We start from the raw sequence: 24,243 nt of genomic DNA on the forward strand, positions 1-24,243 counted from the left end.
ATTTAGTTCTTATGGTCAATCATTTCCATTATGACAACTAGATTCTCTCTAGAGATTTGACGGCCTTGTTGTACAAAGCCACTCTTGCATAAAAAGCACCATTGAATAGTAACATAAACTGTCATTTTTGTCTTGGGTGATTATAGAGAAGCTAGACACTCACTAATTTCTAGAATGGCAAAAACCGCCAAAACTGAACAGGACTATGCATATAAGAAATGACGTCAACACAGTTTAGTTACCAGGATGCCTGGTTCACCCCCCAGCCGTACCTATCACTCATAGGCTAGAAACCTTCAGCCGGTTTTATTAACCCTCAGTCCTCCATTCCGTCATGGATCAAATGAACCCAGCATAGCATTATACTCGTGCAGCTGTAGTGGAGATTAAATGATTTGCCTAATATTCTGTTGACACAAAGCACAAAACAAATTATAAAGGAAGAATGTGTTTATTTCTCCTTCACCTGCTCAAAATACATATCACCTGCTATAATGGCATTATAGCATACGGCTGCGTTGCAAAGCACTGAACTGTGAAACTACCCACACTGCTAGGTCTGTTGTCACACAGTCAGAACGGGGTACAACACACGGTAAGAACGGGGTAGTGCGGCCTGAGGTTCCAGATAAAAAGGGTCTGCTTTGGGTCAAGGGTGAGGTCAGACTTCATTTGGCTGCGTGCTTCTTGTAGATCTCCAGGAACTCCTGTACGTCTTCAGGGGACCCCATGATGACTGGTGCCCTCTGGTGGATGTCAGTGGGAATGATGTCTAATACAGCTTCCTTCCCCGTGGTGGCCATTCCTCCAGCCTTCTCCATGACGAAAGCCATAGGGTTACACTCATACAGCAGTCTCAGCTGGAAGACAAGACCAGAGACCAAGGTCGTCAGCCAGAAGGTGTTACCATCGGGGGGGGGGGTGTTCTAGTGTAAAGCTCTGCAGAGCTGGTGGGAGTTTCCATGGTATCAGAGTCTCTCCCTCTCTCTCTCTCTGTCTCTCTCTCTGTCTCTCTCTCTCTCTCTCTCTCTCTCTCTCTCTCTCTCTCTCTCTCTCTCTCTCTCTCTCTCTCTCTCCCCCTTCCTTCTTCCCTCTGTCCCTCCCCTGCCTCTCCCTCTCTCCTTCTCAGTTAGGAAAGTTCTCTCGTGCCCCACAATGCATCTGAGACAGAACCATTAACTATTTGGTTGAATAAAACCATTCACGGAGCCAGAGCTAGTCAGCCACCTGATGCAAACATGAGGCAGACCACCTGGATCTGGGACAGAATGACATTTTGGCAGTACTCTTTACAGCCAGAGACTGGACTTAATGAGTGATTCCGTGTGTGTTGGATGGAGCTCTGTCTGTTCTAAAGGCATTTTTTTTTAAAAATCCACAGTGGTGTCTGGCTGCAGACATCTGGAAGGCAGACTGGCTCCTCCAAAACAGTGTACTATTGTCTGCAGCCCTGTGCATTGCTCTTTAAAGCCACCTAATGCCCCAGGGTTGGGACTTTGTCTGCCGTATATCTAGTGTTTGCTTTTGAATATTAATTTTTTATGGGGCACATTTTCATGCAGTTGGCCTGTGGAGCAGACAGACCGTGCTAGTATTTCCTGCCTCTGTTTCCATATGGGAATCAGGGCCAGACTTGAAAACAGGGAGGCACCTCCACATTTCTGGCAAAGAAAAAGAAAGTGGATCACTTGAGGAAAGCGTGATGAAGCAAGCTGACTGGATACTTCCAGGCTGTCAGAGCAAAGCAGGTGTGCTAAGAACACAGAAAACTGCTTTCAGTGAAGCAGACACCATGAGTGAGCAGACCCGCCAGACCCGCCATCTCTGTTCCTGACATCCTAAGGGCACCGCTCCTACTGCTTTTTCTTTTGTATATTAAGAGGTGCCGGGGATGTAGCTCAGTTGCTAAGAGCGCTTGTCTAGCATACACAAAGCCCTGGATTTGATCCTTAGTACTGTGTAAAACCCTGCACGGTGGTTCTCACCACCCAGTCTTTAGACTGTAGGCAGAGGAGGATCAGGAGTTCACACAGCCTCCCCACATGTGAGACTGCCACAGAAAACAAGAGGTGGGGGAGAGGACAGGATATCTGAAAAGGAAGCATTTTGTCGCCTTGTATGAAGAAGCAAAGGATGTCCCGTAGACAGCATTAGAAGGCACACCAGCCCTGTGACTTGCTGGAGAGCTGGCCATAACAAGGCCAATACAGTCAGTGAGAAGAATTCACCTGGGGGCCCACAGCCTTCTCCCTCATCACTTTCCAAGAAGCAAATGCCAAGCTCATTAGCGACTTCTATTTTATTCCCCTTGGGAGTCATCAAAGCAGACCCCTCTCTGCAAAGCATATTTGATTTGCTATCTTGGTAATGAGACAGGACTATTCCATTTCCCTCTATGAATGGAACCCATTCTGTGCAAGCCAAGCCCATACCCTCTGGAAGCTCTGAGCGCTTTTAGTCCCCTGCTGGAGTTCCATTAATTCTCTTTTGCTACAGCTTTGGGAAGGCCCTTGTGAGACGTTTTCACATTTAGTTGATACAGTCTGGGCCTTGCCTCAAGTCCAGAGTCTGTCACAGACATTTTAGCAACCACAGGGGACTTCATCAGCTCCATGACCTTTCTACCTAATGAAGTCAAATCCCCCAGGCTGCTGCTTCTTGCTCTCTTCCTCGGGGATGTACATACCTTTCCATTGGGGCTTTTCTTGTTGGCAGGGTATAAAAAGATCCCTCCATACACCAGAGTGCGGTGAACATCAGCTACCATGGACCCCACATACCGGGCCCCGTAGGGAGCTGAATTATCCTACAAGGTTAAGAGCAGCCAAGAATTAGAGCCGTGGAAGATAGAAGGTGCACCCTTCATGTCCCTGACGCTTATTCCATTCCACAGTCACTTCCCAAGTGTCTTACAAAACACCCACTTGGAGCTGAACATGACATGAGATGAAAATCCCTGTGGTCGTTTGAATGTATTTGGCCCCTATAGACTCATAGAGAGTGGCACTATTAGGAGGTGTGGCCTTGTTGGAGGGAGTGTGGTTTTGGAGGAGGCTGGGTGACGCACAGTTTCAATCCAGACCTTGAGGCTGGAGGGCACACTTTTAATCTGGGCCACACCTTCTGTTGGAAGTGTGTCACTGGCTGCACGCTCTCCAGCATGATGGACTGAACCTCTGAGCTGTAATCAAGCTGCCTCAATTAAATATTTTCTTTATAGGAGTTGCCATGGCCATGGTGCCTCTTCACAGCATTGGTAAGCCTTAAGACAATCCCATTCCATAGGAGAAGAAGGGAATCACGGGGCCTTGGTTTCTGAATATCTCCTGACAGTTCACATTCCAGAATAGCCCCAAGGAAGTGTGGTTGGTTCCAGCCATGAGGCTGGAACAGACAATGCAAAAATTTTCACTTGAAGGTTGACAAAGACCTTGTCAAGCTAAAGAGCTGGGTATGTCTTGTGGGACAGGACTTGGCACCAGCGAAGGTTTAACAGCATGGACGTAAAAGTGCTATTGGCACAGGACTTGCTAGCATGCATGTGAACAGGGAGTGTGCCTGGGAGAGGAGAGACAACCATGCCAGAGAGAAAGCTTGGGGCCAGCTTTGAGGCCCCCAGATGCCATGCTAATATATGGGGTTCATTCTCAGGAAAGGGCAGCAATGGTAAGGCAAAATCCAACACCCCTAGAGAGCCCCTCAACAATCAGCCATATTTCTCTTCTTCATATTCACTAACTAGCAACTTCTGTAGTGAGGCACCAAAGCAGTCACTGTCCATCGTGTGTGTGTGTGTGTGTGTGTGTGTGTGTGTGTGTGTGTGTGTGTGTGTGTGGTGGCATGCATGAAGGTGTGTACATGTTCACATGTGCATGGGTTTGTGGGAATGCACATACATGAGCATACATGAGGTGTGTTTGGTGGCATGCATGCAGGTGTGTACATGTTCACATTGCATGGGTTTGGGGAAATGCACATACATGAGCATACATGAGGTGTATTTGGTGGCATGCATGCAGGTATGTACATGTTCACATGTGCATGGGTTTGTGGGAATGCACATACATGAGCATACATGAGGTGTGTTTGGTGGCATGCATGCAGGTGTGTACATGTTCACATGTACATGGGTTTGGGGAAATGCACATACATGAGCATACATGAGGAAGCTAGAGGCTGTTGTCTGGTGTCTTCCTCCATCACTCTCCACCTTATGTATTAAGATCTGGTCTTTCACATGACCCCAGAGCTGTCTGATTTGGCCGTCCTAGCTTACTGCTTGCTCGGAGGTTCCTTCTCTGCCTCTCTACCCTGGTGTTACAGGAAGGGCTCCTGTAAGCTGGACCTGGGGGACCAATCTCCAGACCCCACGCTTGTGAAGCAAGAAATTTACCCATTGAGTCATCTCGTCTGCCTGACGCTGGCCTTCCTGGCACAACAGACTGAAATCCATCAAGGACATAGGCCTGAAGGTGCAGACCTCATGTGGTAGGTGCTTGGGGACCAAGGGCACCAGAAATACAAATGTTTTATTGTTGTAAATGAGTTCATCTGGTGGACTTTATCGTCCAGAGCAAGCTTGGAGATAAAAAAGGAAATAATACTCAGATTTTAGTGTCTCCAAGCAAACACTCCGACCCCAGCATCTAGGTTCAACGGTTTCCACCTCTCTCTCCTTTCATCTCCAGGATAATTCACACCAGTAGATTTACTCATAAAGCAAGAGTCCCAGATGAAGTCCAGGCCCTTCTCAAGGCCAAGTGTCCCTTTCCCTCTCAGGGGCACTCCTCCCACCGCTCAACGCCACAGCAAACCCACGTGCCTACACACTCACTGGAGGGAACTTTTTCCTTTGGACGTACTCAGCGATGGCAGGGTCAAAGTCCTTGGCATAGCCCTCGTTAAGGCTGTAGATATTACCTTTCTTCTTGATCTTCACATTCTTGTCCACCAGAATGAATTCTCCGATGGCCTTTGAAATGAGGGAGAAAGGTAGACAGATGACCAGCAAGCTCCCCCAGGGAAATGAACAAAGCGTGGCCTGCGACCACACCCCATCCCGGGGAGCAGTGACTGCAGCCAAAGGCTCCAGTGGTGAGGGGACAGAGGGAGTGGAAGGGTGCCAGGGTTTAAGGGTGCAAATGATTTCCACAAAGCAAGAAAGACTGTTTATAAGGTCAGATATGGGAGGGCACAGTTCAAACCCCAATACTAGAGAGGCTGAGGCAAGGGGATTGGGAGTTTAAGGTCAACCTGGGCTATATTTTTGAGACCGTGCTTCCAAAAATCATAGAAAGGGGAGGGGCTCATCAGGCCCCGCCCTCCCTGAAGGACTGTTGTCATTAGTGGTTCCTAGGAAGAAAGCAGCCTTTTCTCCACAGTTGTGGTCATTGATAAGTTGCTCGTGCCCCTATCAATAGCCCTTGTCTGTGCCCATACAAGCCACCCTATTTAAACTCAGTGGTTCACAGAGAGAGAGAGAAAAAAAAAAGAGGGAAGATAATAGGAGAGGAAGAAATATTTCAGTAGGAGGGAATGAGGAGAGAAAATATGAAATTGTCAAAGAATGAAAAAGGAAAAACCATTCAAACACAGGGAGGGAGGAAGTATGTGAGACAGAAAACAATAACCGTGAGAAGAAGACTCACTCCTGAGCTCATGGAGGAAATGTTGAGGGGAGGAAGGAGTGAGGAGGAGCAGGGATTAACCATAGTCGTCACACTTCATCACTGCAAGGGAGTCTCTTCTTTTTTATGCTTGTGCTTTTCGGTTCCTATTTCTAAAAATTTGGGCAATCAGTTTATAGGAATATTTTTGTGGAGCCAGAAAAGCAAAATAAATATCTCCACCTAAAATGTCTAGAAAAGAAACTATCTCACAGAGAGGAGCCAGAGCTGCCTGCTGAGCTCAGGCGGCCCTGCTCCCCAGCCTCAGCCCCCAGTGGGTAAAGAAGAGTCTCCCATATTTGAGACAAGAGCTGTAAAAGCTCATTGAAAGCTGAAGCCTGCTGGAAACCCACGTGTAGCTATCCTAGAGATGACCTCGGCCATCAATGTGCCCTAGAAGGGAGATGAAAGGAAGGAAGGGGGCACTTGGTATCTCCCTGGAGTAACCTCGCCTCCATCAGGCCAAAGAAAGCAAGCCGAAGTGTTCAATGAAAAGGAGCCCTGGCAGTCAGCAAGGGAACATTCCAGCTGCCGCGCTGTGCTGATCCAGCAAATGTCTGTATCTGAGGAGGGAGGGAGGTTCCCCAGTACCCAAAAACCCACCCTTCCACTAGCCTGTCCACGATCAAGAGACAGAGTATTTTTCCCTCTGGGTCTGCCAACTCAAAAGAAGCGGAGAGGGCACCAGGAGCCAGGCAGGTCGACTGGGCAATCCAGATGGCTGACTAAGCAAACACCACTGCCCTTAGAAGCTGCACCCTTCTCTCAGATTAAACTTCGCTCTGGGCCTGCCCTATTTTCCCCTGGGGCCTCAAGCAGAGACTTTAGACTTGTGTTGTCACCCACTCTGGCCTTAGCTTATTTATTACGTGCCCGTGCTCCCGGGGAGGTGAAAGTGCAATCGCGTTAAGGGTCAATGATAGCCCAGGCTCTGATTTAAGGCAGTTTGACACACACCTCACACACATTCCCCCAGCCCTCTCAAGAGTGAACTGCCTCTTCCAGAGGGCACCATGCTGTGCTTCATGCCTTGTGTGTGTGTGTGGTTTGTTGTTGTCTGTAGAAGGTTTGGGGGGAGGTGGCACAGTACTCGGGATAGGTTTGGAGCACCCGTGCTGGGTGGCTCACAATCACCGGTGGCTCCAGCTCCCTCTTCTGACCTCCATAGGCACCGTGCACTTGGGACACACACACACACACACACAAACCGCGTACAAGCTCAAAGCTACCGTCTAAGCACCCAACCTGAGGGATGTCTCACCGGGTCCAGCATGAAACAGTTGACACCACAGTCCATGGCGAGGACCAACATGGTGGCACTGCCGTAGAGTGCATAGCCAGCGGCCACCAGGTCCCGGCCTGGCTGCAGAGCGTCCTTCTCGGAAGGCTCATCCGTAGTTTTCTAAAGCAAAAGAGAAAATATGTCTTTTCATTTTGGTTTGTGGTTCTTTTATTCCAGTTCAATATCAACGGGATGCATGGCAGGGATCTCTCATGCCTGCTCCTCAGCCATCCTATGCTGTGACCCTTTAATACAGCCTCACACGCTGTGGGGACCCCCGACCCTAGAATTGCTTTCACTGTTACTTCATGACCGTAATTTTTCTACTGTTGGGAATCCTAACGCGAACATCTGCTGTGCAGGGATTCCGATAATGCGCCCCTCGGAAGGGTCTTGACCCACAGGTTGAGAACTGCTGGGGACAGCAGGCGGCATCCCAGAGGTTGCCTCCCACCACCCAACAGTAGCATTCTGATAGTATCACTACCACAGCCTTCCTGAAAGACCCCTGGCTTCCTGCATCCGGATCCTTTTTTTCCAACCAACATCCCCTTCACATCTTCCTAATTTAATATTCCTTCGTGCCTCCATTATCACTTCCAAAAAGCAGCATGCCTTCCCGCCAGCTCCACTAATGTAACCTGATTACGGGCACCAGTGTCTTCACCTGGTTTTTTTCTATCTTTATTTAAACAAATTAGCCCAAGGCTGCAGAGCTGAGCATCTCAGGGGAAAATTGATTCTGTGTGTGTCCGTCAGTCAGTTGGAACACACACTCCCTGAGCAGTGTGGTCAGTTACTCCCACATCAAAGAAATTCTCAGAAATAGAGTTTGTGGCATCTCTCTGGGGTCATTAGAGGACAGGCCAGATGCTGCTGACGTTTCTCCCCCACAGCCCAGTATAAGAGGCATGTTTTAAAGCTGGCCTCGCAGAACTTGAGAGGGAATGGAGGCCAGCAGAGGCTGAGAGGTTGGTGAGAAAAAGAAAAAAAAATTTTTTTAGTTCGTTTCCCTAAATGGCAAATTTGGTCAATGTGTCACTAAAGGAAAATGAATGACCATTGTCATATAGATTGCTTGTTGGGGTCATTTTAAAATAGTAACCTTCTTCCCTAGAAGCCAGTGACTCAAAGATGGGACACGGGCCTCTAACTACCTCTCCTTCCTTGCCCTAAAGGCTTTACAGAAACTGCTTCTCCATCCAGGAGGGTCCCCCATAGATTCGCCATACCCTGCACCAAGCTTCCTGTTCCTCCCTGAACTGTGTCACCCAACACCCTTGTTCTCTTCTGTGACCTTAAAATGAGAAGCTTGGCCACCTCACTGAGGTGTTCACACACTCAGGAGACTCTCTGGACCAGAGGTTCCTAGCCTGGCCAACAACAACCCTTCTTGATCGCATTTCCTCCCAAAACCTCAGAGCAATGAACGCCTTTCCCCTGGAGGTCCAGCGCATGCCGTCCAGCTGCCTGGGACTGTCAAGTTCAAGGCGCTGGGCAAAGCCAGAACTGCCTGAGCCTTGCCCCTCTTCCCCTCCTACTGAGGCCACCAGTGTGACAGGCATTGGGTTGTAGCATTCCATGTCACCCCATAGGGAGCACACAGCGGACACTGTCAACTTGGGAGACTAGAGGTGGTGGAGGATAAAATAGGACGGGAATGGATGGGATTGTCGCCAACGTCTTTCCCTCACAAGGGCAAATAACCATTCCTTTTAAAATTCCATTCTTAGTTATGGGGACCAAATATTTTTTAAGGACGCTGCGAATTTCTAGAGGAAGACTAGAGAGAGGTGAATTGTCTCATGGGGAATATTTGTTTTGGTTTTGTTTTCTTAATTTATGAAAAGAGCGTTTTAGAAAGCTTTTGGCTTAAAGAAGAAACTGATGGAGGCAGGTTGGGCTGGTCTGGGGAGGTCGTCACTGCATGTACTTTGTCAATTTTAAAGTTGTTTCTTTGTAAAAGAGAGACGCAGCTGAAAGAGCGAGCTCTTTTTCCACCCGCATTTTATGACTGTCCTTGGTAGTTTTGTGGATCTTCTGCACAGAATAGGCAGGGGCAGTGAGATCTTGCTGTGAATCTATTCAAGACCCACAGCTTCATGCTCCACATTCATTTTCTGATCAAAACCAGAGACTTTGTACACCATATTTTACCTTTTTGTAAACGCCAAAAATGGTTCCAATGGACACGAGGCAGTCAATGTTGGATGAGCCATCAAGGGGATCAAAGCAGACAATATATTTGCCCTGGGCGACGAAAACAAAATGCAAGCAAGGTAAGTACACATTGAATGAACTCTCAAGGACAAGGTGATACAAATATATAATATATATATGTATATATATATATATGATATTCTGTCCGAAGATGGAAGAATAGACAGACAGGCAAATCACGGGCAGAGAAAACATTTAAAATAGAAAGTATAGAAGTGATAGAACACAGATAATTAAATCGTAACTTCCTACATCACTGATACAGCAGAATCATGATTTTGGTTTGAGAATGTCCTGGCAGCCAAAGGAAGAAAGAAAAACAAAAATACTCATTTGTTTCTCTTTACTTGTAAGGCAAAGAACTAATGCCTTAGGGGAAGGGACGAGCTCCTTAGCACTTGGGTCTGGAAGACATTGTCACACAGTTTGGGAGGGGCTACGTGGAAAGGCAGTGCACAGATTTCTCAACAACACTCTGGAGAGAAGTGGCCCTGGGTGGTGGTGGGCAAAACATCAGTGCACCCTTGGGCTGGCCAGCCCCAGCTCTCAAGCTCCCCGAACAGGCTCTTCCAAGCTCCGTCCGTGTCTCCAAGCATGCAGTCCAGCCTTGAGTTTTTTTTTTTTTAATACAACAGATTGGAGAAAATGTTCAGGGGAGCCAGTTTACCAACTCATTTTCCATCTCCAATTAGCGTCTTTAGGTAGGGGTGTGTGTGTGTGTGTGTGTGTGTGTGTGTGTGTGTAGGGGGGTGTTTACTGTTCTGTCCAGATCCAGGGGACTCCTTGACTGCTTGCCCTTAACAATTCACGACCATGGATGCAGGAAAATAAACGTGCAGTCGCTGTGATGGCGTGTCGCAGCAGGGGTGGGAGTGCTGGAGAGTTGGCCAAGACTGCCAGAAAGATCAGGACTTGTGTGGCACGTGGCAATGTGTTAGAAGGGCCGTGGAACGCATCGCTGCGGAGCGCATCGCTCCAGGCTGGTTCCTGCCCCTTACTAAGGTCAACACAGCTGAACGTTTAATCAGCTTCTGGTTGTTTTTCCCAGTGCTACTCGTCCATGGCCCCAGGACACCTTCATCAGGGAAAGACAGTAAGTGTAACTGCTTCTAGTCTCGGGTTTGTGTTATTCGCTGCCACTGTCTTATAAGAGCTGGATAAACCCTTTCCTGTAACATCTCATGTTCAAGTCCCCGAGCCTCTGCAAAGTTGGCCATTTCCCCAGAGGTTGCTCCAACTCTCCCCCAGATGTATGTCACTGAGCCTTACAGCATGCCAGGCTGGAGCTAGACACTGGGTCACACGAGCTGACTCTTGTTCTCTGCCCTCACAAAGCAATCTGACCTCCAGGGAAACCCTGTGCCTGAGCTAGGGATGGAATGTAAAGTCAATTCAGCTTGGCAGTGGGTGTCTCATGAGGTCTGGGAACTGGCCGTATCGAAGAGGCAGTTAGCCGAAGCCAGGATTTGAAGACACCTAAACACAGTAGTGACCACTCGGGAAAGGGGAAACACCCTGGAGAAGTGGGAAGAACAGGATCAATGGAGCCTCTGGGACAGAGTTCAGAGGTTTGGGATGGCAGGAAGACCAAACAGAGGGAGCTTGGGTAATCCCTAGAAATCTAGCTTGGAGAAGCAGATAAAATACTGCATGCAGTCCAAAAGGAAAATGGCTACATGCAAGCCTTTAGCAGGACAGTCAAGGACCCACCCTCTTCTCAGGCTCTACTATGATGGCATGTTTATCCTCTTCAGACACAAGAACACAGGCAGAGAAGGACGACTTCAGCATATTGATAACCAGGTCATTGGAAAGGACATCTAGTTTCTTCACCTGATCCCCCGTCACATTGGTTGAGCCAGCGATGCCATAGCTGGAGGGAAGAAAACCACAGAAAATAAGCCAAGGCCACCGGAACCCCCACTGGGGGCAAGCGTGAGTGAGTGGATCTGGAAGAAGAAAAGCAGACGTGTTGGGGTCCCCCTGCCTGGAAGGGTTGGGGTCCCCCTGCCTGGAAGGGCTGGCAGAAGACCCAGTTCCAGTTCTGAGATCACATGTGTCCCTGGTCAGATTCATGTTTCCCAATCTTTATTGCAACCCCCCTAAACCTTTTTAAAACAATCTTCCCCTCCCCCACGAGCAGAGAGCTGTGCTGTTTTCACACAGTGTGTTTCTTACGGTGTCTGTGCTTTATACATAATAAGGGGTGATTTTTCTGCTGTCTGTTTTGTGCAGGAAGCAACATTTATCCCCACATGTAGAAGTTTAAGTTTAATGCACATGTAGACGTTTAAAAAAGCAAGAAAGCCTGGGTTGGAGTAAGCCTGGTGTGTGTGCTAATCTAGGGGATGCTTTAGCTTGTGACAAGGAGTACTGAATAGTCTCAAACTGTTTTAGGGAGGAGAAAGATGGACTGCCAACACCCATGGACTTCAGACCGCACAGGCAGGCAGAGTGCATGGCAGCGAGCTGTTCCCTCTAACCCCCAGCAAGGTCTGTTCTTATGATCCTCAGCTTCTGTTTGGAGTCAGACCTCCAGAGGGGAAGGATTGAGAGGCCTGAACGCTTACGCTCCTTGTGAGCTACCTCCATGTCAATCACTGCAGAATTCCCAGAATCCAAGGGGCTCATCCAGAATGCAGCCTGCTTTTGTTTGAATGAGGGGAAGGCAGGTTGATGAAAGACACAGAAAGGAGGCCAAGAACAGAGACCGTGGAAGTGAGGGTTTAGCCAGGGAGCTGGAAGGGGGTAGGGGCACAATGGCACCCTGAGATGTCATTGGCATTTCCTGGGAACTGGTTGTCACTGCTTCAGCGACTGAATGCTTCAACTGTTTCTTTCTCTTTTAGGCAAGAACTCAAGTAGCCCAGCTAGCCATGAATTCTCTATAGAACAGAACATGACCTTGAACATCTGATCTTCCCGCTTCCACCTCCACACCCAAACCTTAGGAGCTGAGGATCCAAGCCAGAGCCTTGTGCATGCTACTCAGGTACTCGACCAGCTGGGCTACAGCCCCAGGCCCTTGCTTCAACTGTTGAAAACGTATTTTTCCCTTGAAACTTTCTTGCTTCTGCACAGCGGAGGAAAGCATAGCCCAGTCTAGAAACGGCCAAGCAAAAGGTCTGGTTGACTCATCAGCCACAGTCATGGCCACTCCCTTCAAGCCTGGAGATAAGCATCACACCCTCTGGCCCTCCACCTCTTCTCTTCTGCCTGCCACTCCTTTTTCACTGAGACCCAGCAGCAGGTAGAGTGTCAGCCTGTGTCTGCCTTTGGGTCTCTTTGCACACTGCCTCTTTCTGAAATCCACTGTGAAGTCCACACTGGTGAAAGAGTGTATCTCGGTACTTGGTAGGATCACCATCCCGGGAGCTTCTCCTTCCCTAGCACCATGGCGACAGCTTTCCTCCCTCTCACTTGAGGTTGCCACCATGATAGCCACCATTGATTCAGAAAGGGGCAGTCCTGACAGGTGAGGACCCAGGCATATAGGATGCACAATCCCCTGTGAGTCCCTAGTTTCCAACCTTCCTCTCGTCTTGCATGTGCGCAGAAGGAATGGTATCTCCCACGTGAGGCCGCCATTAGAAAAACCACACAAAGAACTCAACACAGTCTTGGCACCAAGCGAAAGACCTGGTTGGCTCATTTGTTAACATCAATCACTGCCATCGTCACTAGATGATGTCATCATACTAGATGATGTCATCATCACTAGATCACTGTCATCATCTAACTAGAAAATAGAAAATACAGATTGATGGGAACTGTCCTGGAGAGCCTGAGACATGGGGCAGAGGAGAGGAGAGCCCCGGGCAGAGGGTTGGGGCCCTGCAGACAGACACCGTCTCCTAGTTTGTCACAACTGTGATGAAGAACCTGAAGCAACACAGAGCTGCTTCGACAAGGGAGACGGAAGGTACAAACACAGCCCCAACTTTGACAATAAGCCTCATTGGAGGATGACACCCATGGCTAGAATACCTGGATGAAGGAGAGGTCACAGGGCGACAAGAAGTCGGGGGAGAGGGGGAGGCCAGCATGCCACCTCCCACTAGGTCCCACCTCTTAAGGGCCCCATCACCTCTCAGCACCACCAGCATACTGGAGACTGTGTTCCCAGCACACGACCCCTTGAAACGCAGACCTTAGCAAATCACGGCTTGTGAGAAGAATGGACCTCCTTTCCATGGGCCCCAGTCCCACCTACCCCTGTACCCCAGTGCCGTTTACTTACAAGCCTACGTATGCCTTCATCAAATCTACAAATAACTCCCTGGGGATCTACTGTTCCGGGGCGGCAAGTGCTGAACAGGTCCCTGGGCTTGGGAAGCCTAGTGAGAAGAGACAAGCAAGAATGGTTGTTCCCAAATGAGTGTAATAGTCAGGGAGGAACGGAAGTCAGGGAACCGGGTGGGTGGTTAATTTGGATGGTCAGGAAAGCACTCAGTGCTGTCTTCAAACTGAGTGGAGTTTAGTGTTCTGATGTTTTGTTTTTGTTGTTCATTTTTTGTTGTTTTGTTTTTTAAGAAAGAGGAGACACCCCAAATTCCAGAAGACCCCGAACCAGTCAGCAACGATTGCAAAGGTATAAGCATCTCCAGAAGAAAGGGGCTTCCTGCTGTGTAAATATCTAAAGAGTACGTTTTTAAAACTTTTGAGGTCTTTCTCCCATAATGCCTGGATCCAGGAAATTCATGAGATACAGTAACGAGAGGCCCCGGCCCACTCAGCTGATTTTTCTGAACATTCAGCATCAACATTTAACCAAACCATAAATACCATGAGGTCTGGCATCATGCATCTTGCCCTGTGCTATGGAAGTTTTCGGTGCTATCGGCAGAGGTGACTTGATAAGTCAAGTCCATAGTGTACCCTTGCTCTCGAGAGGGCTTGACCCTGGGGTCACAGAGAAGCCAGCATTCAGGAAGTCAAGGGTCATAGAGGACTGTCCTTAAATGAGAGTCCTGTGGGCCAGACGGCACTCAACAGGGTTGAACAGTATGGAGACCAGCCCTGTCCCTGCACTGAGGTGGTGGCCAATGGGTGACCCTGCTCCTCCATCTTCCTTCGGAGCTCTTCTTTGTCCCCAGTGTGGACAGTCCTTTCCAGAAACCTTCAGACTCCAAGATTATTCACTGTACAACTTCTCGAGGACATGGAGTGTGAGGGCTTTCCCTGTTAAGCCCAGGTACTAAGTCACCCCCAAGGAAACACAGCAATGTGACTTGAAGGTAGACACTGGACTCAGGAGAGTGGATTTCCATTTGCCAGGCAATGATACTACCATGGTGGTCAGAGCAATGTATGGATTGTAGCTGGGCATCTTTGCCTCACAGCCAGGCCTCAGTCCCTCTCCATTCCACACAGCATTGCTCTGGCCAGTGACATCCCTCACCACACTCCTGGGGGCTCCTCAGAAGGGCTGCTGGCTCAGAGGAACAACAGGCCAATGAAAGGCCAGAAGAATTGGAGGGTTGTGTAGGTTTGACAGAGGATTTTTAAAAAATCCTTAAAAATGCTCTCAAGGGGGCAGCAAGATGGCTCAGCAGGTAAAGGTACTTTTTGCCAACCCTGACAACCTGAGGAAAGAGCTGGCCCCTGCAAGTTGTCCTCATAATTCCACACTCATACCACAAATGCACACATGCACAAACACATGCAAACACACGGCAAATAAATAAATGAGCCCTCAAGGAAGTAATGAACCAAAGAATGCCTTGTATCAGATACTTGCTTGTAGTTGTAACCAAATACCTGAAAAAAAAAAACAGCTTAAGGGAACTCAGTTTCAGAGAATTCAGCCCGTGGCTGCTTGCTGTCCTGTGCCACGGCCTAAGCAGGAAGCCTGGCCGCAGGAGGGAGCGTCTTTGCACTTCGGGTTAAGGGAGCAGAGAGCGGGAGAGCTCCAGCACCTAGCTGGCTTTCTTTTCAGACCATCCGGACCCTAGCCAACACAATGGAGCAACCCACAACTCACCTCATCTAATCCTTTCCAAAAGTGCCCTCCCCAAAACACTCAGAAACATACCTCACCAATCCCTTCTGGTTCTAGATCTGGTCGGATCCGGATGGGCTGACAATGAAAATTAGTCACCGCGCAAATGGAGTTTATCTTCTCCACACAATTCTAGATCCATACACTCTTGCCTAATCCTCTAGAAACCACTGGTCTCTGAAGGCTGCTGGTCATCCTTCCCCAAAGCCTGGAAGGATAGACTGGCAAGGGTCTCCACCATATATTCTGTGGAGAGCAGTGAAGCCTGCCAACAGAAGCAACAACATGTTTGTAGGGCGTCTGTCTGTCCCTCTGAAGCGGGGCTTAGAGAATGAATCGGCAAAGTTCTCTCAACCAAAGCTTCACGCAGACTGTAGGAGGACATGGGAGTCCTCCCTGCTCTGCAGAGAGCTTCCAAACCAACCTTCCTGACTAGGAGGGGACAGCACTAACAGCCTTTGTAGAAGGGAGGCTCTCACACACTACCTGGCTCCCTTTTGGTTCTCTGAGACCAGAACTAAGTAGAAAATGACGTTTTCCTGTCCGCACAAGCTTTGCCCGGGGCCAGCTGAGTCCTGATACCAACGAGAGACATATGAGCTAGAAAATGAAGATAGCAAGGACCTCGGCAAGGCAGATAGGTCTAGGTTCAGCCTCTTCCATAGCCCGCGGCAGAACTGGAGTCAGAAGCAGTTGCTTCTGTGGGGCCACAGCTCTGCTGCTAGGGAAGCTTGTACTGATGGTAGTTACTTCTGGAAAGAATAGCAACATCGCAAACTGCTCCCCAGCTCTCTTTCGTTGGGTTTCAAAGGCGAAACCTCAAAACACACTGACTTCGAAAGGGGAAATGGCTTGAGGCCCCCTGCAAAGCAGTAGGCAGAAGGCAAAGGATGGAGTGTCTGCCCAGACCTGAGCACCACAGGCTGCTAATGTGGGCAACAGAATTCAAACGTCCTACCCAGACACAGCCAAGCTGCCTGCACCCCAGGGTGCAAGACCCTGAACCACTGGTGTCAAGCTCATTAAAGCTGTGTTTAGATGTGTGTGGACTTCAGCTGGCATTCAAAGATTTTAAACAAGGCTTGTGGATGTAGCCAGTTTTAGAGAGCTTTCATTGCATGTAGAGGGCTCTGTAGATTTGTGCATAGCTCAGTCAGCCTTAGGACTCTCGAGACTAGAAAGGATAACGATAACCAATACAACACGGTGACTTGCATATTTTGAAATCTCTGCACTCTATCTTGCTTGACTGGCTGGGTCAGCCTAATGACTACTCTCTGCACAAAGGCCTCCACCTGGGGATGCAGCAGCCTGCTTTGTTTCTAGTGAGGGCTGAAGCTAGAGCCGGGCCCAGGGTAAGTGCGGGTGGTATTTGCTAAAGGAACCAATCTTACACATCCGAGAATTCACAGTTCGGAGCCTAAACAAAAGAGGATTTCTGGCAGCTCATATCCTTAGCTCCAGGAGCAAAACCAATGTGCAAGTGCTCAAGAAGCATGTTTTGAGAGGACGGATTCAGAAAGGGACAAGAGGCTTCAAGAACTCTAAACTCAATGGTATCAGTAATGTTTTCTCTTCCTAACTCTGCCTTCTGAGCCCTAACGCAACACAAAGCTGTTATACATGAGCATACCGCTCCATCAAAGTGTGCCTCCTGGACTGAGGAGATGGCCCAGCAGAAAAAGAAACTTGCTGCCAAGTCTGACCACCTAAGTTCGATCCCCAAGACCCACATAGTGGAAGGAGAGAATTGGCTCCCACAAACTGTCTTCCAGCCTCCAGGTACATACCATAGTATGCATGCATACACACACATAGACACATACACTCACACACAACAAATTAAAAAACTAAGGTATACCTCCTTCACAAACTTGTACAGGCAAGGACAGTGGCTTTTTCCTCCCACCAGCTTGTTAGAAAAACACGGGTGGTGACAGTCAAAGCCACAGGCCGGGATTCCAGGTCCAGCTCTACTGCTTAACAGCCCTGAGAAAGTCACTTCATACCTCTGGCCTCTGGTTCTTCCACTATAACATGGAAATACAGACAATCAGCTTCATTGTGCGTGGGGACGGTGGAGAATGAGTTGATAAAGGCCAAAAGCTCTAAATAATGCCTATCCGTATGTAGGCAAACATTCAAGAAGTATTATCAACCTACCCTGACCCCAAGTTCTGTCAACATTAACCCATCTGTGCTGAGACACAAAGTGAGGCCCTAGCAAGAAGTCTGTGGTGCAAAGACCTGAACTTAAATTCTGTTTGTTTCTCCTACCAAGTATGTGATCCTTCTCAACCCATTCAAACTCCCTGTGTAGGCTCTCCTGATAAACTGAGCCAGAAACAGGGAGTGTGACACGCCTGATCTACAGATGTGTCTGTAAAATGACAGGTAAGACTGTTCTTAACATTGCCAGAGGCATCTGCTAAGGGAATGATTAGTGCTGGGTGGGGAGAGACCAGCTCTAAACTGTTTGTTGCTGGGTGGGTGGGGGACCAGCTCCAAACCACTTCTCAGACAACTTCTAAGAAGATGGCCAACATAGGATTGTCATCACAAGTAAGTGGCATGAAGGAAAAAAATAGCTCCTTTGAGGTCCTACGGCATTTCACTTCAATTCTCTTCAAATTAGCTGATCCTTCAGCTCAAGCAGTCAGAGTGAAAAAAGCCAAGACTTAGCTTTTAGAGACACAGCATTCTCTCTCTGAAGCCCATGGACTATCACTAGCCTTAAGAAGTACTTTGTATATCTCATCTTTTACTTTTACTGTCAAACTCAAAGTTTGAAAGTATAAACTATTTTCATTAATAGAACATGGGATTCCTTAGAGGGTGGGTTAATTTGTTCAATATGTTTAAACCTTCAGAAATTTATATTAAGTATTGGTATTTTATACAAAGATTGCACATGGTTTCTAGCACGGCAGGATCTGTTCCTTGGCCATGAAGCCTCTGGTGTTTTATAGGCAGATTTAAGATGTTCACAGAAGAAGCAAGGTCTTCAGTAGCTTTGCTTTTTTATTTTTCTCTTTGTTTGAACATCCTCTAAGCCGAGTTAGTGTTCTACCCACGTGAGCATGGATGTGGGGTCATCCACTAGATCGTGGGAATTCTATAGCCCCACATTCTCCAAACAGAATGAGTCTCCCCCTGGCAAATGTCTATTGCTGATAGATCCTCAGTGAGGGGCGGCGCCAGAGATCTACTCTGGGCTTTTGTGGGTCTTGTGCAGGGGACCACAGCTGCTATGGGCTCATTATAGCCGTGCTGTCTAGAAGACAGCTCTTCACAGCGCTCCTCCCCATCCTCTGGCTCTTACCTTCTTCCTGCCTCCTCTCCCGAGATTTTCCAGGAGCCTTGGTGGTAGGAGAATAAATACAGCTGCTCGGTTCGGGGCTGAGCACTCGTCTCTTACTTTCCGCAATATTCTCTCCATCAACTGCTGCAAAAAAGCAGCTTCTCCCACCAAAGCAAAGAGGAGCCCAGGTCTGTCAGAGCTGGAAGCTGGGTGGATTTGGGAGGAAGGGGAGTTTTCATGTAGCCTATGTATACCAGAATGACCTTGAACTTCTGATACACACACACACACACACACACACATACACACACACACACACACACACACACACACACACACACACCTGCCTCCATGCTAGATAAGCACTTTCCACTGAGATGCCGTCTTGGCCTTGAATAGCAGGACTGAAACCAGGAACCGCCACGTGATTAACAAGCCCTATATGACATCCTTGACTTCCTGACTGACAGGCTATTTCCCTTCCTCCAGTGTCGACACCAGAGCTGTGAGCAGCAGCACCTTTGGCAGCATGCAGGAGGACCATAATATTTTCAGAACATCTAACCAAAGGCAAGGGGAGGGAGGTTATTACTTAAGTCTATGATTTAAGTCTTATCACTGAAGTCCCAGGTAACCCCACCTCTACTCTGTTATTGATTGATCCTCTGGTAAATGACCAACCATTCCCCCAGGGGGGAAAATCCAAGGGTTAGTGAAGAAATACATGGAAGAGGTGCCAATCCAGCTCTTTTCAGGGTCACAGAACCCAGCCCTGGCTTTTGTTCATGCAGGGTGCAGATGGGCAGATGTCAGGGTATGAAGCCCGCTCTGAGTCTGCCCTGGAATGAGACTGGTGATGCACTCAAGTCATATGGTGCAGAGAAGCCAAGAAATGAAAGAGAATCTGATACTGTTCTGAGCAGTTTTGTACCATGAATTCTACAAATGTGAAGACAGGTGTCAGCATGCAGTGACCAGCCCACCACGCCAAACTTAAAACTGGAACTCTTTATTGTCTCCCTCCACCGAATAAGGAAGAGCTCATATATAAAAAAGAAACATAGCTGGAAAGACACCTCAGTAAGTGTGTTTGCCACACAACCATCATATCTGAACTCAATCCCTGGAACCCGTGTTTTAAAAACAGAGCATGGTAGCACACAATTGCAATTTCAATGCTGGGGAGGCAGAGAAAGGCAGATCCCAAAAGCTCCCCAACCAGCCTGCCTATCCTAGTCAGCAAGTGAACTCCAAGACAATGAGAAACCCCATCTCAACCATCAAGACAGATATCCTTTGAGAACAACAGGAAAGGTTTAGCTCTGACCTACACACACACACACACACACACACACACACACACACACACAAACATTTTCCCTATGTTGTGGCCTGGAATATATTCCAGCTGGTATGTATGTGGGCAGCTGCAAAATAGAAGGAAGACAGAGCACAAATAAAAGAGTTTACAGAAGAAATAAATAAAAGACATCAGGAAAGCAGGGATGAATCCGTATGTGACTAGCAAGCCCCTTCATCTTCACACAGCACTCAAAGGTTCAAGAGCGGTCGTCCCTATCTGACAAGAGGGGAAACTGAGGCTCACACATGCTTCACCACCATCTCTATCACCACGTTAATTAAAGGTCAGCCCAGGAATCTAAGCCCAGCTCCTTCTCTCTGAAATGGGCTCTTTGGTTCAGCATGTCCCTACTCTTCTAAACCCAGTCGTGACATTCTCGGGACCAAGGTGCTGAGTCCAGTGACCGATGCCCTGAGACTGACTGACTGTTCTACAATAGCCTAAGGCAAGGCTTTCAGAATTCCACGTTCACTCACTGCTCCCCAGCCTCTAGAAGTCAATTCCTCCTTGTATTCCCTTTGGAGTTGTGTATTGCTTTCATGTTTGGTAACATGATTCTACTCCCATTTGCTGGAACCGGTTCGTTGAGAACATCCCTCAGTGCCTTTCCAATCCAATCCACTCTTCACCTTTGCCAGGTCCTTCCCCTGCCTTCTCTGCTACTAAACCTCTGATCACTCCATCTTTCCCACCCATTTCCCATGCCTTCTCCTCCAACTCCCTACTTCTAGCCTTCCCTTGCTCACGACCTGACCGGGTTATGTGAGATGCTGCCTCAGGATATTGCATCATTAGGAGCAAGGGAGATAACAACAATGACAGCTTCGAGGTTGACTGAGACAGGACAGCAGCATGATCCATAATCATAACTCTGCTGATTCCCTGTGAGACATCAGGCTGAGCTTTTGAAACTGGTTCTAATGAGGTTCTTGCAGGAACTGCAACCATCCCATCCTTCTTGGTGCATGCTCTTCTAAGGCCAATTGGCATCACTAATAAGCTCTTTGAAGGCACCCTGGCTCTTCATTTGGAGGCCTGTCGAGATCCTATCCAGCTGCTAGTGGTCTGACTGCATGCCACACTGTGAACAGTCACATGTTTCCTGTCCCGCAAGAATTCAGCTTCTTCCCATCAGCTATTCATGTAACCATCATTAACACCTAGTCTACCATTGTAACAACAAGAGTAGTGTTGTTAGATGCCACAAAACTGCAGAATGGCTCTGTTACTCAGGAGGTGTCTGCTCAGTGAAAAACCTTGCAGCAGTTTTAAAGATGTCACATCCTGATGATTGAAAATGTTCATTACTTAAGTAGAGATAAACACGGTAAATACAGTCCCATTTCGTTGGCCAGCTACATAGGAATGTATAAATGCATGTTTGTATAGACATCTACTTGAGCATAAACAAGTATCTGAGAAAATAGTCAACACCAATTAGCAATGGGTACCCCAAGGATTTAGCAATGGGGGGTCTCTTTTTCCTTCGTGTATTTTGAGTGGCTTTGTGTTTTTGTCAATGGGTACAACTCTTTAAGGAATCTGCAATAATATTTTCAAAACTGGTGTCTTGACCATCTAGACTATGAATACACATTCTCTTCTGTGCCAAAACTAGCACTTTCTACCAAACCCCACTCCCATTACCTGAGGTTAGTTAAAACGTGGGAGATCTCACCGCAGATTCAGGATTTCTAAGTCTCTCTGGGATTGTGACCAGTACTGGTTTATTTTTAAAGTAATGTAAAAAAAAAAAAAAGCCAACTTCTGTCTCTTACAAAGCCCCCAGGTCCTCAGAGAGTTAAATCTGTGTGCTACAAATTTCATTTGAGGTGGGACTTTATCTGAGTGCTTGCTGAAAGACTCCTTACAGCCAGAAACAAAACAGTGAAGGAGTCCTCGCCTCTAATATACCTGTTCCTAGCTTTCTCTAATAAGACCTAGCCCTGCTTAGCACCCAAAAGTAAATGTGACAAACAACCCATGTCACATTGTTGGAGAATTTAAAAATGATTTTCAAAGAATTATATGTTCAACTTAGCTACAAACCTCACATAGTTTCTGCATTGTTCATAGGCATGAGAAATCATAAGGAAGTATACAGATAATCTGAAAACTCAGGTTCTATCAGTGGTATCCTGTCCAGTTAAATACCAAACATGTGCTCAAACCAGAGCAAAGAAAAAAAGAAAGAAGAAAAAAGAGAGAAAAGAGAAAAAGCTGTGTAGTTTACAGGAAGGTATCTCTGAGACTCCATGTCCCTTCAGTTCCTACTGCCTACAGTATATACAGTATATAGATCAAAGCATTAAAATCACCCACCGTGCAGGTAGGGTGATGCACACCTTTAATCCCAGCACTCAGGTGGCAGAGGTAGGCAGATCGCTGTGGGATCAAGGTCAGCCTGGTCTACATATAGTAGATTCTAGAACAATAAAATAATACTAATAATAAATCACTCACCGCAAGGAAACGTTTTGGAAAGGCAGAATCTCAGACCCTCCCCAACTGACCCTGAAGGAGGGTCTGAATAGCAAGGTCCCCAAATGGTTCCGAAGGGGACTGATTCCTTGACTCCATCGAAAGCAATCTACTACTTCTGCCCTGTCTTTGAACTTTTCACTAATTGGGCAAGATCTGCTCGTGGCATTAATGTAAATAGGTTTTGTTGCCCCATGAGGTGAACCCCTACAGCTAGCCCCGGAAAGAGGGAGCGCCCAGGGCACTGTGGGCATCCGCTTCTTCCCAGACTGCCAGGTGGCGGGTACTCTTAACGGGACTAGTCTAGGTCAAGGATGATATCGGATTAGAAACTTATCTTGGGGCTCAAAGAGAGTAACAGGGGTCAAAAGGAAAACAGAGGAAAGTGCCCGCGCTAGCACTTTCTGTCTGAGGTCGAGGTGGGCAGCTGATAAGTCGCCCACTTTTACCATGAGACTGGAAGGAGCTACAAGGAAGAGTTGAGACCAGAAAGGGCTAGAGCCCTTGTGCACTAGGAAGACAGCCCTCCTAGGGGGGCTGCTCCATCACACGGAGAAAGGAGAATGAAGGCTTGCGTGCAGCAGGGCAAGAGACAGGACTCTCAGGTGTCAAACAGTCACATTGACTAGCAGCAAGAAGGCCAGAGAAGCAGCCCCCTGGAGCTCTAAGAGACCAGACATAGCCACCAGAGGCCTAACTCACAGCTGCGCGATGCCCGCCTTGCGCACCGCGGACGAGATGGCTTTGACCGCGGTGCAGAGCGAGTTCAGCAGCTGGGTCATTTCGCCCGTGCCCCCAGCCTTCCTGCCCTCCTCCATGACGAAGCGGGTCAGGGTGCTGATATCCGTGTCGAAGGGCGCCTGGTCCGACATTGCTGGGGTCCGATGCGGGTGCCGGCTGCAGGTACTGGCTGTAAGTGCCGACAGGTAGGGCCACAGGTGATGGTCACAGCAAGAGTACTGAAGTCGGCCCGGTGCCTGCAGAAGCTCAATGAACTTGAGTCCTGGGGGAGCCTATAGCTGCCAGGTCTCCGCCCCCTGTCCCAGGAAACACCTCCTTGCTCCCTGCCTCCACTCAACTGTCGTTCCACCAGTTCTGCCCGCGGGCCAAGATCCTCCTAACCTCTCTCTCCCTCCCTCCGTTCCATGCACCCTCCCCTAGATGCCACGCTGACATCAACACTTCCTCCTCTGTTGCCCCACAGCCCTGCATGCTTTGTGCAGCACTCCTCTGGGTTACCTGCATGATGATCGCCTTCAGTCCCCACAATAACCTGCCAAAGAGGAAGCCTGATGGACTTTCCCCCCCTTAAAATACAAAGCAAATCCAGAGAAGTTGAGTAACTCGTTCGATTACTTTCCCTACACAGCTGGTGGAGTCCACGCTGGCCAGTTCCGGTGCCTACCCACTGCTCTCTTGGTCATTTCTCTGCACCCTGTCACCTGTCTCTTGACTCACGTCGTGGGAAGTGTACCCCCTCCCCCATCCTTCCTCAGTCTGAATCCTTAATTGTTGCCTCCTCAAGGTTTCTAGAGTTGGAGAACTGTTGAGATGGTTAGGTTCCAACAAGCGTTTTCTGCAAGGGAAACAGTTCCAGACACACCCCTGTCCTGAGATCATGCACCTCCACAGTCAGCAACATGACCTGCTCCTGTTCTGTCACAAGTCACAGACTGATCTGTAAAACAATTTCTGAACAGCTACTGTGGACCAGAACACCAGTTCTCTTTGTGGCCAGGAGCCTTCTTCAGTACAGAGTTTAACGAGCAGAAAACAAAAAGAAACAGAAACAAATAACGGATCAGTTTGCTACAGGAGGCACATCGACAAAGGGGAAGATGAAACAGAAAAAACAAACACATAATGCTGGGAAGAGGAAACTGGGCGGTCAGGGAAAAGTTCACTGAGAAAGTAATATTTGAACAAAAA

General features: G+C 48.2%; 1 protein-coding gene across 1 annotated transcript; it reads right to left on the reverse strand.

Moving 5' to 3' along the window:
- Nucleotides 1-432: 432 nt before the first annotated feature.
- On the reverse strand, nt 433-23,323 carry Fbp1 (fructose-bisphosphatase 1). Its single transcript, XM_038335058.1, has 7 exons — nt 23,017-23,323; nt 10,879-11,041; nt 9,106-9,198; nt 6,928-7,068; nt 4,835-4,972; nt 2,687-2,806; nt 433-860 (listed from the first exon to the last, which is right to left on the reverse strand). Exons 1-7 carry the CDS (start codon nt 23,184-23,186, stop codon nt 669-671), a joined length of 1,017 nt encoding a protein of 338 aa, XP_038190986.1. The 5' UTR covers nt 23,187-23,323; the 3' UTR covers nt 433-668.
- Between the last annotated feature and the right edge of the window lie 920 nt (nt 23,324-24,243).

This window comes from Arvicola amphibius, chromosome 6 (genome assembly GCF_903992535.2).
Source record: "Arvicola amphibius chromosome 6, mArvAmp1.2, whole genome shotgun sequence".
NCBI lineage: Eukaryota > Metazoa > Chordata > Mammalia > Rodentia > Cricetidae > Arvicola > Arvicola amphibius.